Below are 25,759 nucleotides of genomic sequence, written 5' to 3'. Positions count from 1 at the left end.
TTCAACACATGCTGCTCATTACTAGCTGATAGAGTGGTAAACAACTCAAACTAGTAATGTGTGACCCACCACATACTTACTTAGCTTCCTCACTTCACTTCTTTTGTAACAGAAATTCTTGGAATGTTTTAACCTACCCTTTTTTGCACCAACAACATATTGTATCCATGCGTTGTATCTATGCAAAATGCATCTTTTCTTCATGCCCAGTTTGGTGGTAGGTATCAAAACGTACCATCACTTAGTAATTCCACACTTAATAAACATGCTTCAAAAAATCAAAGAAATGATGGGAGAGAGAGAGAGAATTCACAATTCTCACAGTACCTGTAGGTCTGAGTCCATTAAAGTAAACTCTTTCTATTATATTTTAATACTGTAGTTCACAATTAAAGACATTTAATTTAATAATGTGAGTGTGCTTGCTTAGGCTTACAGGAATCCCTCGATTAGCGCAATTAATTGGTTCCACGAAAATGGCACGCTATGCGAAATCACACTAATTGAAGTTAATAATCAATACAAAATAGCCTAATTCGTTCCAAGACTTACAATATACCAATCAATAGTTTTAAAGATTCGTGTTTTTAAGGCAATTTAATGTTGTACAGCAGTATAAAAGCAAAGGATAATTATAAATATTTACAGTACAGTAATCAAAAGTTTATTGAAATTAAAAAAATTACAACATATAACTCGCTTTATTTCTTTGTAAAATATTTCAAAAGGCTGGTTTGTGCAGACTTTTCTTTCTTCCTTTCATCATAAATTTGCTTGTATGGATACACATCTTTTTCAATGTTCCCGTGAATTTGCACACTGCGCTCAATATCTGGGTCTGCATCCATGATTAATTGTTTCAAATTTTCAGCTGTGCGAAATATTCCTTCAAGTTCTTTTAATGTCAACTTCTTTTCTTGAACATTTTTTTCCTTGCATATTTCCACCTCGTCAAATGCTCGTTGTTCATCAATATTAAGGAGGTCAGAATCACTTAATTGTTCTGAATGTGATTCCAGCAATTCGTGAATATCACTGTTGTCGATTTCAAAGCCTAGATCTCTTCCAATATTTGCTATTTCATCAATAACAGTGTTGACATCAGTGAAACTACAGAAATCATTTGTGCAATGTGGCAAAATATGCTTCCAAACTGCTCTCATATCGCTGGATGTTACTTCAGACCATGACTCATGAATATTGTCTATTACTTTCCTGATGTTGTAATTTCTCAAAATTCAACTAAAGTAACTGCACCATCTCCAGTTATTGCTTCAATTGCTTTGAATAAATAATAGGCCTTAAAAGTAGCTATTATGCCTTGATCCATAGGCTGTAAAAGACTTGTCGTATTTGGAGGTAAAAAAATAACTTTCACGTTTTCACACAAATCAGAAAGTGCTGGTGGGTGGCCCGGAGCATTGTCTAAAATTAATAAAATTTTGAATGCAAGATTATTTTCTTCACAGTAGGCCTTAACTTTCAGACAAAAATAGCTAGTGAACCACTCTTCAAATAAAGCTTTCGTGACCCAAGCTTTTCTATTAGAGCACCAAACAACAGGTAGGCTTGCTTTATTAAAACCTTTACCGAAAGATCTGGGACTTTCATTTCTATAGATAACCATGGATTTTAATTTCAAATCGCCTTCGGCATTGCCTCCCAATAAAAGTATTATTCTATCTTTGGAAACTTTATAGCCTGGTTGAGCCTTTTCTTTTTTTGCTAGAAAGGTTTTTTTTGGCATTCGTTTCCAAAAAAAGGCCTGTTTCATCAACATTAAATATTTGTTGATCTGCGTAGCCGCCGTCATCAACAATTTTCTTTAAAATTTCGGGATATTTCGTGGCTGTATCTTTATCTGCACTTGCCGCTTCTCCAGTCAATGCAACGTTATACAGTCCTGTTCTTTTCTTAAAACGTTCAAACCAGCCTTTACTGGCAGCGAAATTTTCTCCCGTTTCTGCTTCAATCACTTTTTCTTTTGAAGAACTTGCTTGAACATTTTCTTCAGTTACTGCTCTACCCAAGTTTTCTATTGTTGACTTTTCCTTTAACATTGCAAAAATACTCAAGGCTTTTGTTTTTATAGTCATTGAAGACTGCAATCAAAAAAAGACGTTCCATCTCAATCATTGTAACACTTCTATTTCTTGTGGTTTGTGTGCGTGCTGACGATGAAGCAAACTTACCTTTTTCCTTAAATGCACTGGCTTTACTTAAAATCATCCAAACCGTTGGTTTAGGCATTCCAAGATGTCGAGAAATTTGTATTTTACTATCGCCATCTTCAAATCTTTTTATGACTTCAATTCTTTCATCTAACGTTATCACTTTTCTTTTCTTTTCTTTTTACCAGAAGCACTATCAGATACACTTTTCCTTTTATCCATAGTTAATAATTATATAATATATTACAAAAATTAATAGGAATTAATGTAATTAATTAGTATGCACAGTAATTAATGGCAGGAGATACACAGGAATCTGCACATTAACATGCAACACAAGAACAACTGAAAGCAACTGATCTGCATGTATGTAATAAATGTGGTGCAGCCAGTGTTGTCCTTCAGAGTGCATAATGTTGGAAAATATTTCAATTGTTGTAATAATACATATTTCAAATAATCCGTTTTTTATTTTCTTATTGTAGAAAAACAAACTAGCTTCCCACACTATCTTGTGTTCGTTTATTTCTCAATAACGCTTCTCGACGGAGAAGGTATGATGTGACATGAAATAAACAGTAACTCCCTTTTGTGAACAGAGCCACGCACTCACTAAGAAAACAAGCGATGTGTTTCTATAATGTTCTCTAATGTTATGCATACTTTAGCAGTTTATTTATATTCATAGCTTAGTACTGACTTTCATAGCATCACCAGCTTCGGTTTCTTTAGGCCAAGCCAAAATACCGCACTAATCAAAATTATCAAAATTTTGATTCGTGCTAATCAAAAATTGGTAGCTAAATATAAACCGCGCTAATTCGAGTCTCAACGCTAATCAAGGGATTCCTGTATATGATTTTTTTGGAAAATTTCTGATTAAATTTCAGAGAATACAAATCCAGTTTATATTATCAATTCTTATTGGAAAAATTAATTCATTTAACCCACTATCATGGAACTTCCATCCCAGGTGGTAAAAAATATATTTCATGGAAAAAAAAAAGATTCAAATCCAAGGAAATCCAAATTATGGACAAGAGTAGCTATATGCTTTTTGATCACTGAACTTTAAAGCTATAGGCTTTTAAGTTCAGTGACTATAAACAGAGCAGTAGTCAAAACTCCTGAGCTGGTTTTCCTGTGTTTTTTTTTTTTTTTATTAGCAAGCTTTTTATCTCTTCTCCAAATCTAATATGCATTTTTAAATTACATATTGTTTGTGGCAAGATCACTACTTCCTTCAGCAATGGGAACCTCTTGAAGGGCCAAAGAAGAAGAGATAAGCCATAAGGATTTCTTGCAACAGAAACACTGAGCTTGTCTACTAACAAAATTTTAATTTTCCTTTTTCATTATTGTTATAAAAGATTTTTTGTGTGCTGCTCACTCATTTTATTTGAAAATTATTATTAAAGCAAAGTGATTATAAAAGTGAAAAAATGACAAAAAAAATTTTTTACTTTTTTCAAAAAACTGACTAATAATAATATCATGACAATTTATTTTTAAAGCATTATTTTTTATTATTTTTATATAAGCCTTCAATATAACAAGTGTGAGTACAAAGAATTCTGAGCTCGTGGGAATGGATAAGTTTTTTGGAAATTTTTTGATTTTTTGTTTAAATCAAATAGTTTAAATAGTCTTAGTCATGTTCGTTAGCTTATTTTTAAATTTAGCTAGTAATTTTGTAAGTTATGACTTACTATTCATACCACTATTGTATCAGTGTTTTATCAAAAGCAGCCTGAGCACGAAGAGCTTTGCTGATGTCTTATTATGGATGACTTCAATCTGCACCTAATTGATTGGAATAAGGTGAAGGGGAAACTCATCAATAATTTTTTAAATAAATTAGATGATTATTATCTGTACCAGCATGTTAGAGAAAATACTAGGAGTGAGAATATTCTTGACCCCGTCATTACTCATGAATCAGATGGCACCACAGGGCTTGAAGTACAGGAACCACTGTCAGGTAGTGATCATGCAATCATGAGTTGGAAGATGAAGAAAGATGTTGCAGTGGTTAAAAGTAGAGGCACGGGTTTTAATTTCAGAAGAGAGAACTTTGACAGTTTAAGGTGCTATGTGGCATCTATTGTTGTTGTTGTTATTTGGTTTTAGGAGCATTAGCAACTAAGGCCATATTGCTCTGGGGATATGCGGTGGTCGTTCCCTGACCTTTCCGCATCCTCCGTATTTGGTGGTCAAGGGCTCGAACCCCAGTCTAATCAAGAAGCATGTGCTACGCACTGCTGCTCCTGCCCACCTGGCTACGGAGGCACCATGGCATCTATTAACTGAGCAGATTGCAGAGTGAAGGCGAATACATTTGAATTATAGAATACCTTTAAAGCAAAAATCACAGAAGCCACGAATGCATACATACCATTAAGAAAATATTGCAGGAGGAGGATACTGAAATGAATGAATTCAGGAGCTGGCTGGCCAAAGAGAGCAGAAAAAGATAACATGGGATAGTTACAAAGTGAAAAAAGTACTGAAGCCTACAACATGTACAAGGTGATCTGTAATAGTACCACAAATGAGGTTATGAAGGCCAAGCACTATATGAGAAAGCACTGGTTAAGACAGTAAAAAGAATGGGGACAAAGAATTTTTCATGTAGGTAAATACAACAGAGAGAAAAGCATTAGCATTAGCAGTAGCATTAGTATAGGCATTTGATGCAAGAAAGCAAGCTTATGCAGCATCAGCCAAAAAAAAAAAAAAAAAAAACCACTTCCACTTCACCCCTCTGTTCGTTCAAAATACCTGTCCAGCTGAGCCTTAAACTTATTTAGGCTATCAACCTCCACCACAAGGGATGGAAGTCTGTTCCACCAACCAACCACCCGCTGGCTAAAGGCAAATTTCCGCACGTCTATCCTACATCTGTCTTTCCTCAATTTGAATTTATGCCCTCTCAGGTGATTTTTCTGAGCTAGAGGAAGAATCCCATCAGCATTGAGCATGCTTAAACCATTCAAGGCTTTATACACCTCTATTAGATCACCTCGCTGGTGCCTAGTCTCCAGACACTGTAATTTGCAAAACTTAAGCCTTTCTTCGTAAGAGCACCCCTTTGTTCCATTCACTAATCTTGTTGCCCTTCTCTGTACTCGTTCCAGCAGCTCTACATCCTTCTTGAAATGAGGCCTCCAGACCTGTATACAGTACTCTAGGTGTGGCCTGACCATCGCCTTATACAATGGAATAATCACCTCCTTATCCCTGCTGGAAAAATTCCTGTATATCATTGACAATACTCCATGAGCTACTCTTGCAGCCCGTCTGCACTGCTCAGAGAACTTCATATCTGCCTGCACAACCACCCCCAAGTCCCTTTCATTCTCTACCACTGTCAGTGTTGTACCACAGAGTTGATACGTTGCTCTGGGGTTGCTGTTTCCCATGTGTAGTACTTTACATTTGTCAATGTTAAACTTCATTTGCCACCTCTCAGCCCATCTGCTCAACCTTTCCAGATCCTGTTGCAGCAGCATAGTGTCAGTAGTGTCCTTGACAACCCTGCCAACCTTTGTGTCGTCTGCAAACTTGGACATTAAGCCCGATATACCATCATCAATATCATTTATAAATACAGAAAACAATAATGGACCCAACACTGAGCCCTGAGGGACTCCACTAATAACATCAGTCCACGATGAGCAGTGTCCATTGATTACCACTCTCTGTCTTCTCCCCCTCAACCACCCCTTTATCCATAGCAGCAATTTGCCTCCAATGTCACACTGCTCCAATTTGTGCAGCAGTCTTCCATGTGCAACAGTATCAAAAGCCTTTCTAAGATCCAAGTATATAATATCAAAGTTATTCCCTGCATCCAGTTCTTTTGTGACTGCATCATAGTATCCAATCAAGTTGGTCAGGCAAGACTTCCCCTTAACAAAACCATGCTGTGTCTGAGCTATAACTGAAGTCTTGTCTAAATGATCCTGCAGTGCTTCTTTAACCAGTGACTCCATTAATTTTCCTGGAACAGAAGTTAAGCTCACAGGTCTATAATTACTTGTGTCAGCCTTTGATCCTCCTTTGTGAATTGGGGTCACATTTGCACATCTCCAGTCTGTGGGTACCTCCCCTGAGTCCAAGGAAGCTCTCATAATTATGGCTAAGGGTTTGCTTACTTCCTTTGCTGCCTCCTTTAATATAACTGGATAGATCCCATCCACCCCGGGTGCCTTTCTTGTGTTTATCTTCAACAGTTTCTCCTCCACTTTACTCCCAGTTATTTCAAGATTCTGTAGCTTACTGCTAGAGTTGAATACACCTCTGGCATTCCCCTCGCTGAATAACTCCTCATGTGTGAATGTCGATGCAAAATATTCATTTAGTTTGTTAGCTACCTGAGCAGGATCATCAACACTTGACCCATCAATATCAAGTGGACCAATCTGATTCATCCCCTTCCTTCTAGAGTTTACATAAGTAAAGAACTCTTTGCTGTTTTTCTTTGCATCCCTTGCCAAGGATTTCTCGTAATCTGCCTTCGCCTGCCTAACCTCCTTTGTAACTTGGTTGCATATCAACTTGTATCTATCATAGGCTTCTGTGTCATGTGTTAATTTGTATGTATCCCATGCATTTTTCTTCTCTGCCATATGCCTCATTAGTTCATCTGACATCCATTTTGGCCTAAACCTTGAACAATATTTCTTAGTTGGTATGTAAAGCCTAGTAGCTTCCAAGATAAGTTCTTTGAATGCTTCCCATTTTGAATTTGCTGTTGGTAACATCATCAGTTGGTCCCACTGTATAGAATTTAAATACTGTCTCAGTCCATCGTAGTCGCCTTTACGGAAGCAATAACCCTTCCCTTTACCCCTAATGGTAGTTACCTCTTTGAGTAAATCCCACTTCAGCACACTGTGATCACTGCCACCTAGTGGTTCATTTATCTGCAGATTCTTAATGCATGAAGAATCACTGCTGATAATCAAATCAAGAGTATTACTCCCTCTAGTTGCCTCCCGAACATGCTGATGTAGAAAACAATCATCCAATAAATCCACAAAAGCCCTGCTAGTGTGTGAGTAACCAGCCCCCAAAATCCAGTCAATATCTGGGAAATTAAAATCTCCCATTATAAGACACACTGATTTACTGGCCCACTCTATTTCCCTGTACAGTTCCTTATTATACTCATCAGAGTCATTAGGCCTATAGCACACTCCTACTCTCAATTTTGATCTCCCAATGTTTATGTCACACCAAACTGACTCCACACTGCACTGTCCAGCGATGTCGACTGGCTTCACTTCCTTGGTTTTTATGTGTTTCTTAACTAATAGCATAACACCTCCCCCCTTCCTATCCTGTCTATCCTTTCTGTAGACGTTGTACTCCCCAAATTGCAGTTCCGCATCCCTTATATCTGTGTGACACCACGTCTCTGATATCCCAACAATATCTGCCTTCGATGTTTTGAGCAATACCTCAAATTCATCAAATTTATTTACTAAACTCCTAGCATTGGTGTACACGCAAGTATACCTGCACCTGTTTCTATTCTTAGCTACCCTAACACAACCCATGTGTTTACTTGTGCCGCAATGGCTCCCAGCAGTCTCTGAAATACCATGCATCTTGTTTTTCAGGCTTCTGCTCATTCTAATAGAAGCAGTGCAAGAATCTCTTTCACCTCTGCCAGTGGCTACTGTCAATCTATTGGTCTTTGTCTCCCCCCAAGCTAGCAGTTTTCCGACCCACCTAACACTGCCTCGATAGCATCAGCAAATATTCTTGCACCCTTTCTATTTAAGTGTATCCCATCCCTGTAGAAGCAATCTCTCCTGTTAACAAGTACAGTCCAGGCTGAAAAAAATTCTACCCCTTGAGCCTTGCACAATCTTTCCAGGGCCGAATTGATCGACAAGGCTCTCATCATATACTCCCTCCTATCGTGTCTGGGCAGAATTGCAGACACTTTCAAATTCAACCCTAATTCTCGGCTTTTGTTCAACAGTGACCTGTACTTGTTAAGTAATTCTGCCAGTCTCCTACTCTTAATATTATTAGTGCCAAAGTGTACAACTATATCACCTTTTGTGCCCTTAAAAGATGATATTCGCTCTACAACGTCATCAACCTTTGCCCCTGGCAGACATACCCTGGTCCTGTTCCACCTATCTTTTTTACAAAGCATGTTCCCCGTTTCCCTGACAATAGAGTCACCAACAACTACTAGTTCCTTCGGGACCAGCGCATTCTGCCTTGGGGGTTGTCTCTGTGTCACGCGATGCCCAAGTGCAAGCTCTGGCGTTGATGTGGGCAGCTGAGAGCTTGATGGGCCCCTCAATTTAGTTTCTTCGAGGGCATCCACCCTGTCCTTCAAGCTCTCATATAGGCCCATAAGAACGCCGAGTTGTTGCCTGATATCGATACACTCCTTGCATCGCGCACACAAAAAGACATCCCCCTTGGCAGTATCATGTCCCGTACCCGATTGCTCTGCAAACATCAAGCAAACAGTGCATTTTATAAGGCTGTGAGTCAGAGGACAACTGCCCCCCTCAGTTCTGCTCTGAGCCACAGCACTTCCATTAGCTTGAGCCTTTTGCTTTGCTGCTCTGGTCTGAGTCATGATTCTATTAATTTATTAATTAAGTTATTAATTATACTACGTTTGTAATCTAAGTCGTTATATGTATTTATTTAAACGTACAATTTAACTGCTAACGAAGTTCAACTAACGCTATCTAGTACGGTATATAACCTACGGTATATCTAGTACGGTATCACAATGGCGGGAAAATTACTAACAGTAGTTACGAACACGTGGAAACCCTTACCGATACTTTTACAAGGCCAAGTAAAGAATAAATACACCAAATTAATCAACAAATCACAAAATAATGTTATACTACTAAATTTAAATCAAAAGTTTTAGAAAAACAATAATTTCAAATCAATAAATAAGAAAAATCCACTTAGCGGCTTGGAACACGACCGTCACTAGTAGCCTCGTCAGCAGACTCAGAAGCGAATCAGATCGGACCCTTGTAGTACAGTGGGTGCAGAAAAGTCTTAAGATAATCCGGCTGACGTTGCAGATGAATTGAATAGGTACTTTCCTTCTGTCTTTACTGACAAAAACCTGTTCATGCTGAGAAGAGGCTGTACGAGTGAGGCTGAGCCATATGAAATTAGTGATTTTGAAATTACACAACTGTTTATCAGAAAAACATTTGAGCATAGAGATTAGTAAGGTTAAGAGTTGATGGCATATACCCAGTAATTTTGAGAGAGGTGGCCATAGAGTGTATTGAATCACTGAGGTTAATTATGAGGGCATCACTGAACTCGGAAGAGATTCTTTTGGATTGGGGAAGTGCCCAAGAAAATAACAATAGAGAGAAAATTTGAAAATTTGTTCTTCAGCCTAACAATTCCTTGACCACACATTTAAAGGAACAAGATTCAAAATTATTTTTGGTTTTTATAAAATCAGATTGCAAGGTTAATTGGAATATAAAGAAGTAAATAGTAATTAAGGTGATGGTGGTGGAAATTCCCTGTAAATAAGTAAAAAAAAAACATTTCCAAATAACAAATGCTAGTCACAGCTTTTTATCTGAAAATGTTACTTTTTATTTCCTAAAAAAATATTATAACTAACTTCAACCTTAAATGTTACCCTTTCCAGTTTTAATATTTGCCTAATATTAAAGGAAATTGCGATTTAGAAAAAAAAATAAACGGATAAATATTATATTCTAATATAAAAGTTTAAAATTGACAAAAATTAAAAAAGTCCAAAATATTAAACAACCTTTAAATTTTTTAAAACATATTTTTATTTTATTTTATTAATAACAAGATACACAACAGGTAACCATTAACAGTGTATCTATATAAACCTATATATCTTTTATTATACTAACCTTTTCGAATCATCTCCTTGAAAGCATCCCTTTCTTTATAGTCCTTTGGTAATTTTCCTCCATGCTGAACAGAGTAAAGTGTAGTCACTGAAAATACAGTCACATTTGGCCAAGGAAAATCTCAGTCAAATATAAATAAGACTTAAGTTAAGCTATAGACTCCCAAGTATTATATTTTTCAAATAATCTTTCCAAATAATTATTTGAAAAGGTACATAACAAAACTGTATTATTATCATAAATACCAAAAACTGAACAGGTACAGTAAATGTCCTATTCAAACAGAGAAATTAATATTTCCATTCTATATGAAATATTATTAATTTTTCACAACAAATAAAAATAAAATGTAAGTGGATGATGGGCAGAAACTGACAAAAATAAAATTCTCAGGAAAATTTTAAGTTTAGACAGACACACAAATAAGTTTATTAAAACTGGCACTGAATGTGATCAATTAATATAATATGATCTGTATTCTTAAAAAGTATCACTGTTATGCAACTACAAAGTAATTGTGATTTTGCAATTCAAATTTTTTTGTCATTATATAACAAAAGCAGATCCAGGCTGTTTTCTGGGGGAAGATAAAGGCATTGATATGTTTGTTATTTGTTATTTGGTTTTTAGGAGCATTAGCAACTAAGGCCATATTGCTCCGAGATATGCGGTGGTCATTCCCTGACCTTTCCGCATCCTCCGTATTTAGTGGTGACGGGCTCGAACCCCGGTCTAATCAAGAAGCCTGTGCTACGCACTGCTGCTGCTCCTTCCCACCTGGCTACGGAGATGCCGGCATTGATATAACAATGATAATATACATATGTATATTAAACCAAATTCAAATTTGAAAATTAAACTCAAATTTTGCTTAAATTTCTAGAATTACTAACCAGCCTTATATAATATATATATATATATATATATATATATATATATATATATATATAACATGAATAGTTGCTACCTTAATATCATAAAATACAGTGCATTTGTTCCAACTCATTCAGGCTGTGGGGTTGGGGTGATTTCCCCTCCTGGACCCACCACACTAATAGAAAGGACACTAACTGAATACGCTACTTGTGAAAAGTGTTGGTTATGTGCATGTATTATATCATTAGATGGCAGCACTGACCAAGTTCTGGTCATGTGTTATAAACATGTTGGTTATGTGCATGTATTATACCATTAGAGGGTAGCACTGACCAAGTTCTGGTTATGTGTTATATAGCTATTTGAAATGGTAATGAAATGGCATATATGCCATAAGAAATCAAACACCAAAGCAGCTGTTCAATTTCTGTCATCGAAATTGTTAATCTTATTGAGATTCAATGGCAGTTGATAGATGTTGCTGGTATAACGACAAAATCCACACTATAATGTACATCACTGAAAAATGTAAAGGCTATAATATATGCTTGGTGATCATTGAATTATGACCTAACAGCATTTTGGGTCACTGTTCACACAGATAACAGCCATTATTTGTCTAAACACTGACTCCACTAGAGGTCTGAAGGCATCCATAAAGATCTATAGCCATGCTGCTTGCAAGGATTTCCAGTGTCAGAATAGATGATGGTTGTGTGACCATATTATTATTATTATTATTAGCCATATGGTGCAAGGAAGCCTGAGGCTGATGCTGCACCAGCCAAAAAAAAAATTCCAACATGTTGTTGACACCACAGCACTCACCATTGACAATGAGAGGTGAGGAGCAATGTCTATTGGGTCGTCTGCTGTGGAACCCCATACGTCTGAATGTGTGGCACATTGTCATTTGGGATATTGTTCTTGCATTCCTTATATTGTGTTGCAATTTTAACTGTCGTACAGTGTCCTGCCATTGAGCCTGTACAACATGCTGCACCCTTTGATCACCACAAACATCCACCTTGCATAATCCTTTACAGTTCTGTCAGTGGGAGGTGGTTTAACTCATTCAACACCATTCTTTGTGCACCTTAACCACAGTGGGCTGTGTGAGCAACTGACAAGATGTGCCATTTCCAATATGTAAGCATCCAATGCACAAGCTCCCATAATCATGCCCTTTCGAAACTCTATGATATCTTTACTATGTCCCATAACTGCTACTTCATTACTTTGACTTGCATGACCAGATACAGGTTACTAATGCCCTAGCATACGAAGATGTTTTGCTTTTTAAACTGCTAGCTATACAGCATAGTCCATTACAGATGAAGTGGTCATAATTCAGTAATCGCTGAGCGTATACAGTGAAACTTCTCCTAACGGACACCTCTCGTTAACGGACATCTCTCTACAACGGACATTTTCAAATTCCCCAACTCACCTCCATTGGTTTTAATGTGTTTGCAGCTTCTGTCTAGCGGACATTCTCTGAAACGGACGTGGACAGGCAATCTGCACTGTTTCGTTTAGATTAGCACTCCCCATAACGGACAGCGGGCGAGCTCACGGCCCTTTTTCTAGGAACGTTTCTTCCGTGTATTGCCTCAATCGTGTTTATTTTCTATTTCCAATTCTCTGAATTTTATCAAGGTTTACGTCGCGGATCTAAACCCTTTTTCAATAATTTTAAGGCACGTGTAAAACTTCTGATGAATTCGGTGTGTGCAGGGGGGGGGGAATATGGTCGGCCTTTCGTCTTTTCAGTTTCCAGTTTTGTTCAGTGTCGTGTGAAGTGCACAATGTCTTCTCGTAAACATTTAACTTTAAAAGATAAAGTCGAACTCATTAATGCGTATGATCGGCAAAAAAATAGTGTTCGCAATCTCGCTGCAAAATTCAAAATCGGGAAGACGCAGGTAAGCGACATCCTAAAGAAAAAAAATGAACTGCTCAAACAATTTTGGCAACACGGAAATGATCAGGTTCAAAAATCATTCCCGAAAACTGTTGGACTTCAAATTTGTCGCGTATGTGCTAAAAAAATTCCCATTAATGGGCCTATTATTAGGGAAAAAGCTTTGGAGGTTGCGAAATCTATGGGAGTAAATGAGTTCAAAGCTTCTGTGGGATGGCTAGACAAGTTCAAAACTCGGCATAAAATTTCTTGGAAAACCGTAAGTGGTGAAGGTGGATCTGTTGATACTGGGGTTGTAACAGAGTGGACCGTCAAATTGGAAGATTAATGTCGTGATTTTGAAGCTAAGGATATTTACAACTGTGACGAAACAGGGTTGTTTTTTTAAAGCTCTTCCTGAAAAAACAATGGGTCTTAAAAACGAAAAGTGCCAGGGCAGAAAAATTTCTAAGGAACGCTTGACTGTACTATTGTGTACAAATATGCTGGGAGACTTTGAACACCCTCTTGTTATAGGAAAACCACAAAATCCTCATTGTTTCAAGGCATAAAGTTGAATCTTTTGGATGTTGACTGGAAGTCTAATAAAAAAGCGTGGATGACACGAGATATCATGAGCGAATGGATAAGTCACTTTAACCAAAACATGATTCGTCAAAACCGAAAAATTATTCTTTTCATGGATAATGCTGCATCTCACCCGCACATTGAATTGTCCAACATTCAAATCATTTTTCTGCCACCAAACGCATCTGCAGAGTGTCAGCCCTTGGATCAAGGGATAATAAAAAATTTTAAACTTCACTACAGAAAACGTGTTTTCTGTAAAAAAAAAAAAAAAAGTAAAGTGCAGCCATTATCAACCCACTGCAGGGTGGAAGCCTCCTCAACAATTCATGCTGAGGGAAATGGACCATAATCTGCCACGCTGGTCCAGTGCGGGTTGGCAGATCGACCGTATTCAGCAGTCAGGGGCTTGAACCCCGGTCTACTCAAAGAGCGTGTGCTACTGCACTCCCACTCCTGCCTGTAGTGAAGTTTAAAATCAGCATCCTAGATGCGATTCAATGGATTTCCTCTTCAGTAAACGCAATTAGAAAACAAACTGTCGTGAACTGTTTTGTAAAGTCTGGCTTCTCAAATGCAAAAATTGAAGTTGTGAACAGCAATGTGGAGCACCAAGAAGAACAAGAACTTCAACATCTATTGATAATGTACGATACTTCCGCTACAAGTGACCCTGGCTACAAAGATATAGACTCAAACCTCACTACAGAAGATGGTGCTATAGATATCAATGACATTATCATCGATATTTTTCAAGAAGTTCCTCATGAGGATGAAGAAATGGAAGGAGGTCATTCTGTCGAAGAACATATTAACGACGAACCACCGATGAAAATAGAAGAAGCGCTCATACAAATCAATCATTTAAAAATGTTTTTCGCCGCTGAAGAAGATACTGAAGGACTTTCGATGGTTTCTTCACTCCAAACAAATATTGAAAACAAAATTATCAGCCGGAAGAAGGTGCAGAAGAAAATAAGTGATTACTGTATGTATTTTTCTTAAGATAAAGTCATAATATGCATAGCACAATTGTATGTATATTATTTACAAAAATATTGTGCAAAATCTGTATATAATTTAATTTAATTTAATTTAATTTTACATTAAACGTTTAACGATTTTTCTTTATCTCTTGTGTATGTAATTGTATATTATTTACAAAAATATTGTTCAAAATCTGTATATATTTTAATTTAATTTTACATTTAACGATTTTTCTTTCTTTCTTTTTTTTTTTTCTCCCTCAGACTTCTTGTTAGCGGACACTTCTCTCTAACGGACACATTTTCGTTCCCCATGGCTGTCCGTTAAAGGGAAGTTTCACTGTATACACAAAAAGACTTGGGTTGCTGTGTATGGGAGCAATTCATCTACACCAAAAATATATATCCCGATGTTGCTGAACACACAGAAATCCTTTCCATAATCTCAAGATGACTCGAACAGCCACGACTTCACTCCACCATCCATTAAAATCACAGGACATAAAATTCTATTATAAAACTTTAATGTACCAATTACCAGTGACTAAACAATTTTAGTGAATATGCTGAAAAATAATAAAAACAATATCAATATGTACTACAGTAGTTACATTATAATCAAGCAATTAATCTGGAAAGTAAGTAAACAGTTTATAAACCCTTCATAAAATGAGATGAATTAGCTTATAAATTGATAATATGACTAAGAAAAAATACATCCATCCTCTCCATCATAAAATAACAGGGAAAAAGTTTTGCTGAATTTATGGACCATTCACACCCAACATGATGTTTTAACTTTTTAAACCTCCTCCCCCATAACACTAACAACAGCTTTAACCCTTCTCTATAGTTCTATTTCTTATATGCTCTCTATCTTGTAGAAACTCTTCTGACTGTAAGGTTGTCCAAGAAAAAAACAATAAACAGTCAGGAGTTTACAAGTTAGAGAGAATATCAGTTTATAAAAAGAAAATGTATTTATTTTATTACTGCAATGTTTCTTGTGCAACTTTACCATCCCACTTCTGCATTATCCCATTTCATCTGATCTGTTTCCCCTTCTTATTCTAAGTAGTGAAATACCAAAGCAATGGATTAAAATTACTTATATTATATGCACCTCCATATTCAATCAAAATGCTGAACATAATCACTTTAAGAAAAGCACATTAGATGAACTAATCTCTACAACTTTAGGCTTCTCTGAATTATAACCAACTCAATACATGGTCTCAACCAGATACTTGCAGATGCCTTGCAAGTTGTAGTACTAGTTGTTAATGGCTATTGTTTTAAGCACTCATGATTTGTGTTTTTTCAGTACTAATCTGTGTGACATTTCTATGAATCTGTAGCAATATAAGTCCAGTTTAGAATTTTTTCAAAGTACTCCCCTAAGCTTTGTTCACAAACATGTATCTTATTCACTTTTATAATTTTGTAACTTGGAACACTAATCCCAACTCAGTTAAATGTGCATCTCTTATTCTTTTTTTTTTTTACTCAATGCAACAGAAATTACTGATGACAACGTTTGAATTGTACATCTAACCTTTCTTCCAGCTCATTTAACTTTTTTTAACTATAAAAAAGACAATCTACTTTCAAAGAAAAATTCAGGCTTGATTCAATAACCTTTAAGACTCAAATCAATAGATAATATAGGGATTTGAAGGGAATTCTTTCAAATGCAGTTAACATAAAACTGGATGTTCGTAAATAAAACAGCACTGTGTGTGATGTATAAAGCTGAATTTATTGCACAGTGGATGCTGGTTGGTTGGTTGGTTGGTTGTTGGGTTTTATTGGTACATTAGCAACTAAGGCTATAATGCGCCAACAGTGGATGCAAAGTGGAATTTTGTACAAGGCAAAATAGAAGAAAATATAAATGAAGGTTAATAAAATAAACTTACATAAAATTAACAGACAGATAAAGCTTGAGGAGGTGGATGAAATAACCGTGCGTTATTGGCAATACACAATGGCCATCAAACAGCAGATTTGAGGAGTTTTTAAACTATAAAAGAAGGGCAAAGAAAACAACACTTTGTGTGAGCATACTGATATAACAGACAACTCAGATACTGATCTCTGCAGCCCTCCTGTTTCTGTCTTCTCAACTGCCCCCATCTAGAATCCTCCCCTATTAGCATAGGAAGATCACAGTGAATTAGAGAAAGGTGTCGGAAAGCAACAGTACCTACCAGGCATTTACTGATATTACTGATCAGATACTGATCTCTGCAGCCCTCCTGTTTCTGTCTTCTCAACTTCCCCCACTAGCATAGGAAGATCAGAGTAAATTAGAGAAAGATGTCCAGGAAAGCAACAGTACCAACCAGGCATTCAACCAGCCCTTCTGCCACAGGCCTAAGAAAATCCTAGTGAACATGGACAAGTTTTCAAAACAAGCTACAACCAATTTTTCACCAGCTTCTTCTCATGTGGAATATATGCCATGAAAACTTCCATGGCATATATTCCAGTAAATAGTAACCAATCAGTGTTAGCAAGCAAGCTGCTACAGCTAATTAGTTGGCCTACATAAGGTGTTATGTTCATTATCCTTCTTTCCTAGTTTAAAACCCCCTCAAATCTGCTGTTGAAACTGGTGACACAGTGGCCATAATGCAGTTATTTCATCCCTTTCGGCTCTGTCTGTCAATCTTAATTTATTCATTTACTTATTTTATAAGTTAATCTTCATCATTTACATTCTATTCTATCTTTTATTTCAAAACAGTCAAACAGATTCTGAAAAACTCGGGAAGAAAATCAGGCAAAAAGAGAGCTTGAGTTACAGCAAGCATTAGGTTTATTTTGGAACTTCTGACATGGTAATCAATGCCCTAAGGCCTGCTAGGGGTTCTCATGGAACAAGCAAATATATGGGCTATGGTAGGGTTATTAAGAATAAAAACACATGCATGTATACTTGCGTGTACACTAATGATAAGAACACAGTAAATAAAATTCATGCCTATGAAGTACTGGTAAAGTAATAAAATGAAGACACTCTAGGGATATCAGAGATATGGTGTCAATCAGATACACGGTATGCAGAATTTTGAATATGGGGAGTATAATGTGTACAAAAAAAAAGTACAGACAGGAAGGGAAGAGACATGCTCTTAATTAAGAGCACATAAAATTCAAGGCACTGCATCTGGTTGACATAGGTATGGTCACAGTGCAATGTCAAGTCAGCTTGGTGTGACATAAGCACTGGGAAAACAAAAATGAGAGTAGGAGTGTGTTATAGGCCAAATGAGTACAGTAAACCACTATACATACAAGTAGAAAATCAGAATGTCTTATTGACTGAAAAAAGAACCAGTATGTGGCAGCGATCACAGTGTATTGATGTGGAATTTACTTAAAGATGTAACTTTAGAAGGACAAAGGGATGGGTTTTTGCTTTCTTAAAGATAATTACAGTGTTCTCAATAAGACAATTTTTAAATTCTAGGAAGTAGGACCAACTGATGATGTTATTACCAACAGCAAATGTTAAATGGGAAGCATTCAGGGAAGTAATCATAGAAGCTACTAGGCTTTTTATACCAACTAAGAGATACTGTTCAAGGCTTATACCTAAATGGGTGTCAGATGAACTGATCAGACTAGTCAGAGAAGAACAATGCATGGGATGCATATAAATTATAAGGTACAAAAACCTACCTACAGACTGGTCTGAAATTAAATCACAAAGGAGGTTAGGCAAGTTACAAAAAATCTCTGGCAAAAAAAAAAAAAAAAAAAAAAAACAGCAAAAACTTCTTTGCTTCTGTAAACACTAGACAGAAGGGGATAAATCACATTAGTCCACTAGATGTGAATGGTTTAGCTGTTGTTGATCCTGTTCAAGTTGCTGACAAACAAAATTGAATAGGTGTTTTGCTGCATCTACATTCAAACCAAGGAATTTTTTAGGGATGAGAATGCCAGAAGAGTATCAGATTCTAACAGATTTTGTCTAAATGATTTTGTCAAACTGACAGGAGAATGGAAGATAAATTGCTGAAGCTAAATATAATATTTTCTGTTTAACTTCTGGGGTCGATGGGATCTAATCAGCTATATTAAGAGAGGCAGCAAACTAGGTAAGTAAACTTTTAGCGGCAATTATGAGAGCATCCTTGGTTTCAGAGAAGGTCCCTATGGATGTAGGAAATGTATCTCTAATTCACTGGGAGGGAGGGGGATCAAAGGGTAGCTTGAGTAATTACAGACCTGTTAACTTGACTTCCAGGAAAAATAATGGAGTCACTGGTTAAAAAAGTAATGCAAGACCATCAAATACAATTAAACTGCAGTCACAGCACAGATATGCTAAGTGGTGACACTGCCTGACCAATCTGATTGCATACTATGATGGTGACCTTGCTTAACCAATCTGATTGCACACTATGATGGTGACCTTGCTTAACCAATCTGATTGCACACTATGATGGTGACCTTGCCTGACCAATCTGATTGCATACTATGATGCAGTAACAGCAAAATTTAATTTTGACACCACAAACTTAGATTCCAGAACAGCTTCTGATACTGTTGCGCATAAAAGACTGCTCCCCAAATTTGGGCACTTGTAGCAAAAAGAGAAGTTACTGCTAGAGATAAAAGGGTGGCTGAGTGAGAGAAGAGAGTGATTATAGGAACTACTCTTCTTGAAGTAATGTTATTAGTGAAATCACCCAGGGTTCAGTGCTGGGCCTATTGTCATTTTCTATATTTATTAATGATACTTATGAAGGCATATCATACTTAACGTCTAAGTTTATAGATGATACAAAGGTTGGCAAGGCAGTTCATAAGAGCAATCAGGGTGTGCTACTACAGATTACAACAAATTAGGCAATAGACCAAGAAGTGGCAAGTGAGGTTTAACACTGACAAATGCAAGGTACTGCATAAAGGTAGCAATAATTCCAGTTAATGTACTAAATGTGTGATACTACAGTCAAGTTAGTGGAAAACGAAAAAGACCTGGGAGAAACTATGTACTCAGATATGAAGTTCTCTGAGCAATGGAGATAGGTTGAAAGGACAGCTCATGAGGTTTTGTCAATGATAAATAGGAGTTCTGTTCACGGGGATAAGGAAGTGATTATCCCATTGTATAAGGCAATAATCAAGCCACATCTTGAGTACTGCAAATAGGTCTGGAGGCCTCAATTTAGGAAGGATATGGATCTGTTGAAACAAGTGCAGAGAAGTTCAATAAGATTAGTGAGGGGAACAAAATGGTGCTCATACCAAAAAAAAACTTCAGTTCTGCAAACTGAAGCTTTTGGAGACTAGGCAACAGTGAGGACATCTGATTGAGGTTTTTAAAGCTTTGAATGGATTGAGTAAACTCCATGCTGATATTATCCTTCCTCTTGCTCAGACTATACACAAGGCTACATAAATTCAATCTGAGGAAGGAAGAAACCATCCTTCCTCTACAACACCAGATGTAGAACAAACTTACATCTCGTGTTGTAGAGGTGGGTAGTTTGAATAAAAATTCAAAGAATGAACTATACAAACCATTATTTGGACAAGTGATATGGGACAAGTTATTTTTTTCTGGTTTGGGGCCAGGAAAATTAAATGTACATCATTAGAATAATGACATGTTCTTTTTCCTTTATTAGAGGTTTTCCTAATAAAACAAGCTTCCAATCCCATGTCACATAATGATCAGGAAATGGTTCTAACAATTTTGAGTAGCCCAGCCTTTTCCTCTGGCTCACTTTTACATTGATTTGAGATCACCTTACAGTTTTTAAGAGCTTTACATTGATTGTTTTGGTTGGAAAATAGAAGCTTTCTTTCCACTAGTGCCAACTTTTTTTGATGTTACTGAACAGATGATTTTTTTTTTTTTTTTCTTTCTTTTTCAGAATTATAATGAAGCAGCTATGGCCATGAAATCTCAACAGGATTAAAACCTAGCCTCTTTCCATGTTGTGCTGAAGGACAGTGATAATAACCGCTTTGCTAGCCACAAGAGCCCAAACAGTTAAACACAGAATACAATGATTATTCTCTGTTTTATTAACCAATTAATCATTAAGAATAACCTTCATTATAAAAGAAAATCAACTAGTTGCTCTTTCCAAAGCATAACAGAGCAAGAAAGATATGTGTCTTAAATTAGATAACCCAACCGGAAGCATTCTAGATATACTGAAGTTTGGCAAGAAATCCGTTTTCAATATAAAAAGAAAAACAAAATCTCTTGTTGCTTGAAATTGACAAGACTGAAATGTACGCAATTCAAAGATTCAAGTATATATTTTAGCATTTGTTTTTTAAATGCATCTTGTGTTGGTTTCAACTTCACACAAATGGCAAAACATTGACAGTTGTTAGAATAAGCTTCTTTTTAAGTCATTCTTTGTTAAAACTTCTGAATGCAAGAGCTATTTACCTGTGATGTTTAAGAAAAGGGAAAACCTTAATGACATGTTTTGTGGTGCTCAGATTCTGTTCATTTAGCTAAAAGAGAACACTAATTATTTTACACCAGAAACTATAAATACCCCCCCCACCATATACATCTGATTCACTTCAAACATTTGATCACTGAATGGAAAATTCATTACAATATAAAAATAGCACACATACCTGATTTTTCCACTTTTCCAAATATTTCAAAAGTATAACTACAAAAGGTGTATGACTATGGTCCTAGAAGTTAAATTTTTAATTTCAAAAAATAAAGAATATGTGAAAGCCAATGATTCAAATTTTATTAATATATTTTTAATTAAAAATTGGCAAATAAATTCCATACATTAAAGGAAATTCATAATCACACTTAATTAACATGGCAAATTACCTCAACGCTTTTTACCTGGAAATCAAACCCAGAATGTTTTTCTCTTAAAAAAAAAAATAAATAAATAAATCTAACACTTTATAAGAGCACAATAAATGAACATCACATAAGAAACACCATTCATCAGGTTCTTTTTTACATGCACTACAAGTAAGAACAGGGGTTACAAATTTGCCTTTCTCAAACTGCTGACATGTTGTAAGAGGCATCTCTAATCTGGTGTTATACATTCTCACAGCCTATTATTCCTAGGGACCCCCCCCCCACCCACACACACACAGACTTCATTAATGGAGAACTGTGAGGTGATGGAGAAAAATAGGCTGTGAGAATTCTGGACACTAGATTAGAGATTCTTCTTACAACATATCAACAGTTTGAGAAAGGCAAATTTGTAATATTTGTTCTTACTGATGGCCTTATAAAGAGTTTGTGATGTAATGCTCATTTATTAAAATATTTACTGTTGTTGTATAAAGTGCTAGAATAGTTTATTTCTTGGTAGATAGCACCTACAAAGAAACCATCTCATTTAAAAACATGATTAAAGCCAAAAAAATTTAACCTATCAGCTTCTTTCAATAATATCTTAATTCTTATTATCCAGAAGCAATCTTGATCCTGATCTTTGTGTCATTTATAACAAATTCTCATTTTGCAAACACATGAAACATATTTCCAATTCTGGCTATTAAAACAACAATATTGTATTCCATGTAACAGTGATATATTCACGTAAAGGCACAAACACTATTATTTTCATACATCCACACCTGTTAACTACATATAACTTTATCATCATGACTGGAACTGCCAAATGTCACAAAAAAAAAAAAAAAAAAAACTTGTCTTTTTGTACTAGATAATCAGCTCTTAACCACAAATGTAATCTCATTTGAACTCACTCTAAATCACTGATTCTTTCCAAGACTGGAAAGGATGAGTGATTTAGAAAAAGAGTCCTTTCCAAACTACCATACAGACCTGAAAGTGTGGTAGTTTCACCACCAAAGGAAACCACAAAGGCTATTTCTTACCAGACTCAGCTTACAAGAAAGGTTTACATTCCTGACATAAAAGTTCATTGTTCTAAACAGCATGCTCAAAAAGAAGATGACTGAGTGTATGGACTGGAATTTCCAAATAAATTTCTCAGTGTGATTATTCTTATATTCATATTTAATGGTTACATTTTATTTTGGTTACATTTAATCAGTAATGAAAGTATTTCATTACTTTAAATGAAATATTTTCTTTGCAAGAGAACCTCTTCTGCAGACTGCTGACAACATTCTAAACTTCAGCATGTGAAACACTATTGCATTAACAGTGTTAAAATCACTTTTTTTCTCTTTCTTTGCAATCAGTGTTGGCACCAATACAGTTAATTTTGTTATGAACTTCCATGATGAGAAAGTGTATTTTATTTAGTTTCACAATATTTTCTCTACAAACACAGATACCATAATGTTTAGTTTAACTATAAGGCTTATTATTTATAAGGTGAACACCGAATATCAATGTCTCACCATTTTGTTTCTTATAGAAAAATATATTACAGGTAACCCTTGTATAACACGGTAGTTTGGTTCCTACAAAATCTCGTGTAATGCAAAACTGTGTTATACAGAACTAAGAACCAGTACAAAATTGGGGGTTACATTCCAAAAGCTAACAAAAATACACCATTATTTTTATAACTATCGGAAACTTAATTTTTATAGTAGTAATAACTTAATATTTTAACTTTATTTTAATAATAGTAGTAACTTAAATAGTAATAACTGAACAAATGACTTACCTTACAAACTGTGATATGATACTTATGTTTATATATGAGATAATGTACGTTCATTTAATTTTCTTCCTGTTCATCACTGCTAAGTACAATCTCTTCTGCAGCATCTAGATTTCGTGTACCTTCTACTTTCTTTAAAAGTCACAAACTTTGAAGTCAATTATTTTTTATGGTTTCAAACAAGCACAAGTTCAACAGCACAGAACCTAACCCGGGGATCTCCCAACAAAATACAGTGGATCCCCACTTTAAATGATACGTGAAAATCGAAAGAATATTTTCCAGTTAGCAAAATAAAAATAAATTTACACTTACATACATAGCTTAATTAATACGTACTGTAATATGAATTACAGTACGTATTAATTAATATTTACATTTAATATTAAGTAATATTTACGTGTAATATTTACAAACTAATTGATATTTCTGTTCACTGACTTTTTTTTTTGTAAAATTTAAAACAGTAAAAATGATAAGCAATTAATAACAAAGAACATAGCACACACAAGTTGCAACAAACACGACGGAGTAATGAGTTTCTGAAAATTTATTTTATGTTTTTTATATGGTTGAATATTTCATGGAAGGGGAAACATATTTCACCATAATAATGTGAAAACCCACAGAATTCCAGCTATCGGTACTATAGCAAATGCAAGAAGATCGAGTTTACAACCCGTTTATAATTGATTACAATAACAGAAAAGACCAATAAACCGGAAACTGCAAATTGTTTTTGTTTTATGGTAGTGACCTCCAAGAAATGTGCTTTAGAAAAATATCACGAAAGTGATAACAACTAGCCAGTCAACAGCGGGGATTCATAAAAAGGAATGGAAATGTTGAAAATTACATCTAACATAATAGCAGGGTTTTCCCAGCACAAAAGCTCAAAAATAATATGTTATGCGAGATTTCTAGCAAATCTCAAACCGTATTAGAGCAAAACCTTGTTGTAGACGTACCGTGCTGTGCAAGGATTGCCAAAATTTATCAATCGTGTTAGAGAGAAACTGTGTGATATGGGGGTTGCCTCTATTAACTAATCATGCATAATGGCTAACATATATTAAAATTATGAAGTTTTTCCTATAGATGACTGGTTGAGGCACATGTTCAGACAAGTCTGGAAGAGCATGATGAAATTAGATGCTAATTCAGAAAAATAATGCCCATGGAAGTAACTACAGAAAAGTCATTCAACAAAAACAGAACATCAATGAGACAGAGGGGAGGGGCTTCATAAGAAATGGGTCATTAATTAACCTGACTGCCCTCTTTGGAACAGTCTAGGAGACTGAGAGGGGGTTTTGGAGGGACTGCCCAAGTTGTGGGAACAATATTTCAAGGTAGGGTGGATTTGAGATTTGTAGAGTCGGTGGCTCTTTAGAAGAAAAGTAATGCCAGGTTTTTCAATGCAGAGGAAACAATGTTTGTGCTGTGCTTATGCGGTTAGTAGTCGGGACAATCCACAAGAGTTATGTGACCTTGCACAGAAATTTGAGTCACTGAAGAGGAGCACAGGAGCAGCAGAAATAAGATGGGACTGAGTTTTAGAAGGATTGAAGTTGACTAAGTTTTCTTCATCCCATCAGAGAATTACCTGGAGTTCATCATTTAAGCAATTGGTGTTAGATATTCGAGAATTTTAAGCTTTTTTTTTTTTTTTGTGCAGAGCAAGGTTTCTCACAAGCTGGAAGGTGGAATGTGGTGTGCTAAGCAAATCTATGGATAGGATTTCCAGCTGGTGAAAGAAAGCTCATAACATACAAGGGAAAAAAGAAATGAACCTTGCAGAACACCAGCAATAGGTGAGAAGTTAGAAGACAGAGAGCCAGAGAGAAAATTAGCTACCTCACTGCAACACACAGTCAACAATCCATAAAATGGGTGCCTGTTTAGATCTTTATGCCAAACATTAACAAATTACTTTAAAATGTCAGGAGCAAATGCTTGAGTTTCACAAAACATTTCTATTGAATTTGTCCAAATATGAGTAATAAAAGCCAATATATTACAAGTGGATCAATACTGATGGATCCATAGTGGCAATCACTGATCAGATGGCAGGTTGAGATAGTTTAAACATTGCCAATTGATGGATTTCTCCACTATTCTAAAAAGAGTCGTTTGTTTGTTTGTTTGTTATTTGGTTTTTAGGAGCATTAGCAACTAAGACCATATTGCTCCGGGATATGCGGTGGTCATTCCCTGACCTTTCCGCATTCTCCGTATTTGGTGGTGACGGGCTCGAACCCCGGTCTAATCAAGAAGCGTGTGCTATGCACTGCTGCTCCTTCCCACCTGGCTAAGGAGGCGCCCTAGAAAGAGTCAAGTGCAATGAGAAAATAATTGTAAGTGGGGGAGGGAGAATTTGTCTTTTCTGAATTTGCTTTTCTGAATCTCTTTAGCACTATATGACATTTCATCAATGGAATAGTTGGTTGGGTGGAAATGGTCAATAGTGGACTTTTCTTGACTAAACTTTGGTTTGGTTGAGAAAAGTCCACTACTGACAATTAAATGTTATACTTTAAACAAATGGCCAATTAAATGTTAGACAATCAGGTAGAATATGAATTTTTTTTTTTTTTTTTTTTTTTTTAAGTATTGCAGCTTTGACATTAGGAAGGACCTTCTATTCTGCGTAAACTAGGTCAAAAGAAATCAACATTTTACAAAA

At 35.9% G+C, this 25,759-nt stretch overlaps 1 protein-coding gene across 2 annotated transcripts in view; it reads right to left on the bottom strand.

Annotated features, from left to right (window-relative positions):
* Positions 1–25,759, bottom strand: part of APP-BP1 (Nedd8-activating enzyme E1 regulatory subunit APP-BP1) — a 237,617-nt gene that overhangs the window by 107,508 nt on the left and 104,350 nt on the right. Inside the window, exons 9-10 of one of the 2 annotated variants that reach the window (XM_090376930.1) lie at positions 21,062–21,124; positions 10,085–10,148 (exon numbers count right to left, since the gene is read on the bottom strand). The exons of the other annotated variant lie outside the window; for it this stretch is intronic. Coding sequence (XP_090233056.1) covers positions 10,085–10,148; positions 21,062–21,124 — 127 coding nt within the window. The remainder of the gene's footprint in view (positions 1–10,084; positions 10,149–21,061; positions 21,125–25,759) is intronic. 2 annotated transcript variants of the gene reach the window in all.

The sequence above is a fragment of the Mastigoproctus giganteus genome, chromosome 7 (assembly GCF_048544385.1).
Source record: "Mastigoproctus giganteus isolate SK-2022 chromosome 7, ASM4854438v1, whole genome shotgun sequence".
NCBI lineage: Eukaryota > Metazoa > Arthropoda > Arachnida > Uropygi > Thelyphonidae > Mastigoproctus > Mastigoproctus giganteus.
The sequence above is the reverse complement of the archived record's forward strand: the minus strand, read 5'-3'. Positions and strand labels throughout refer to the sequence as shown.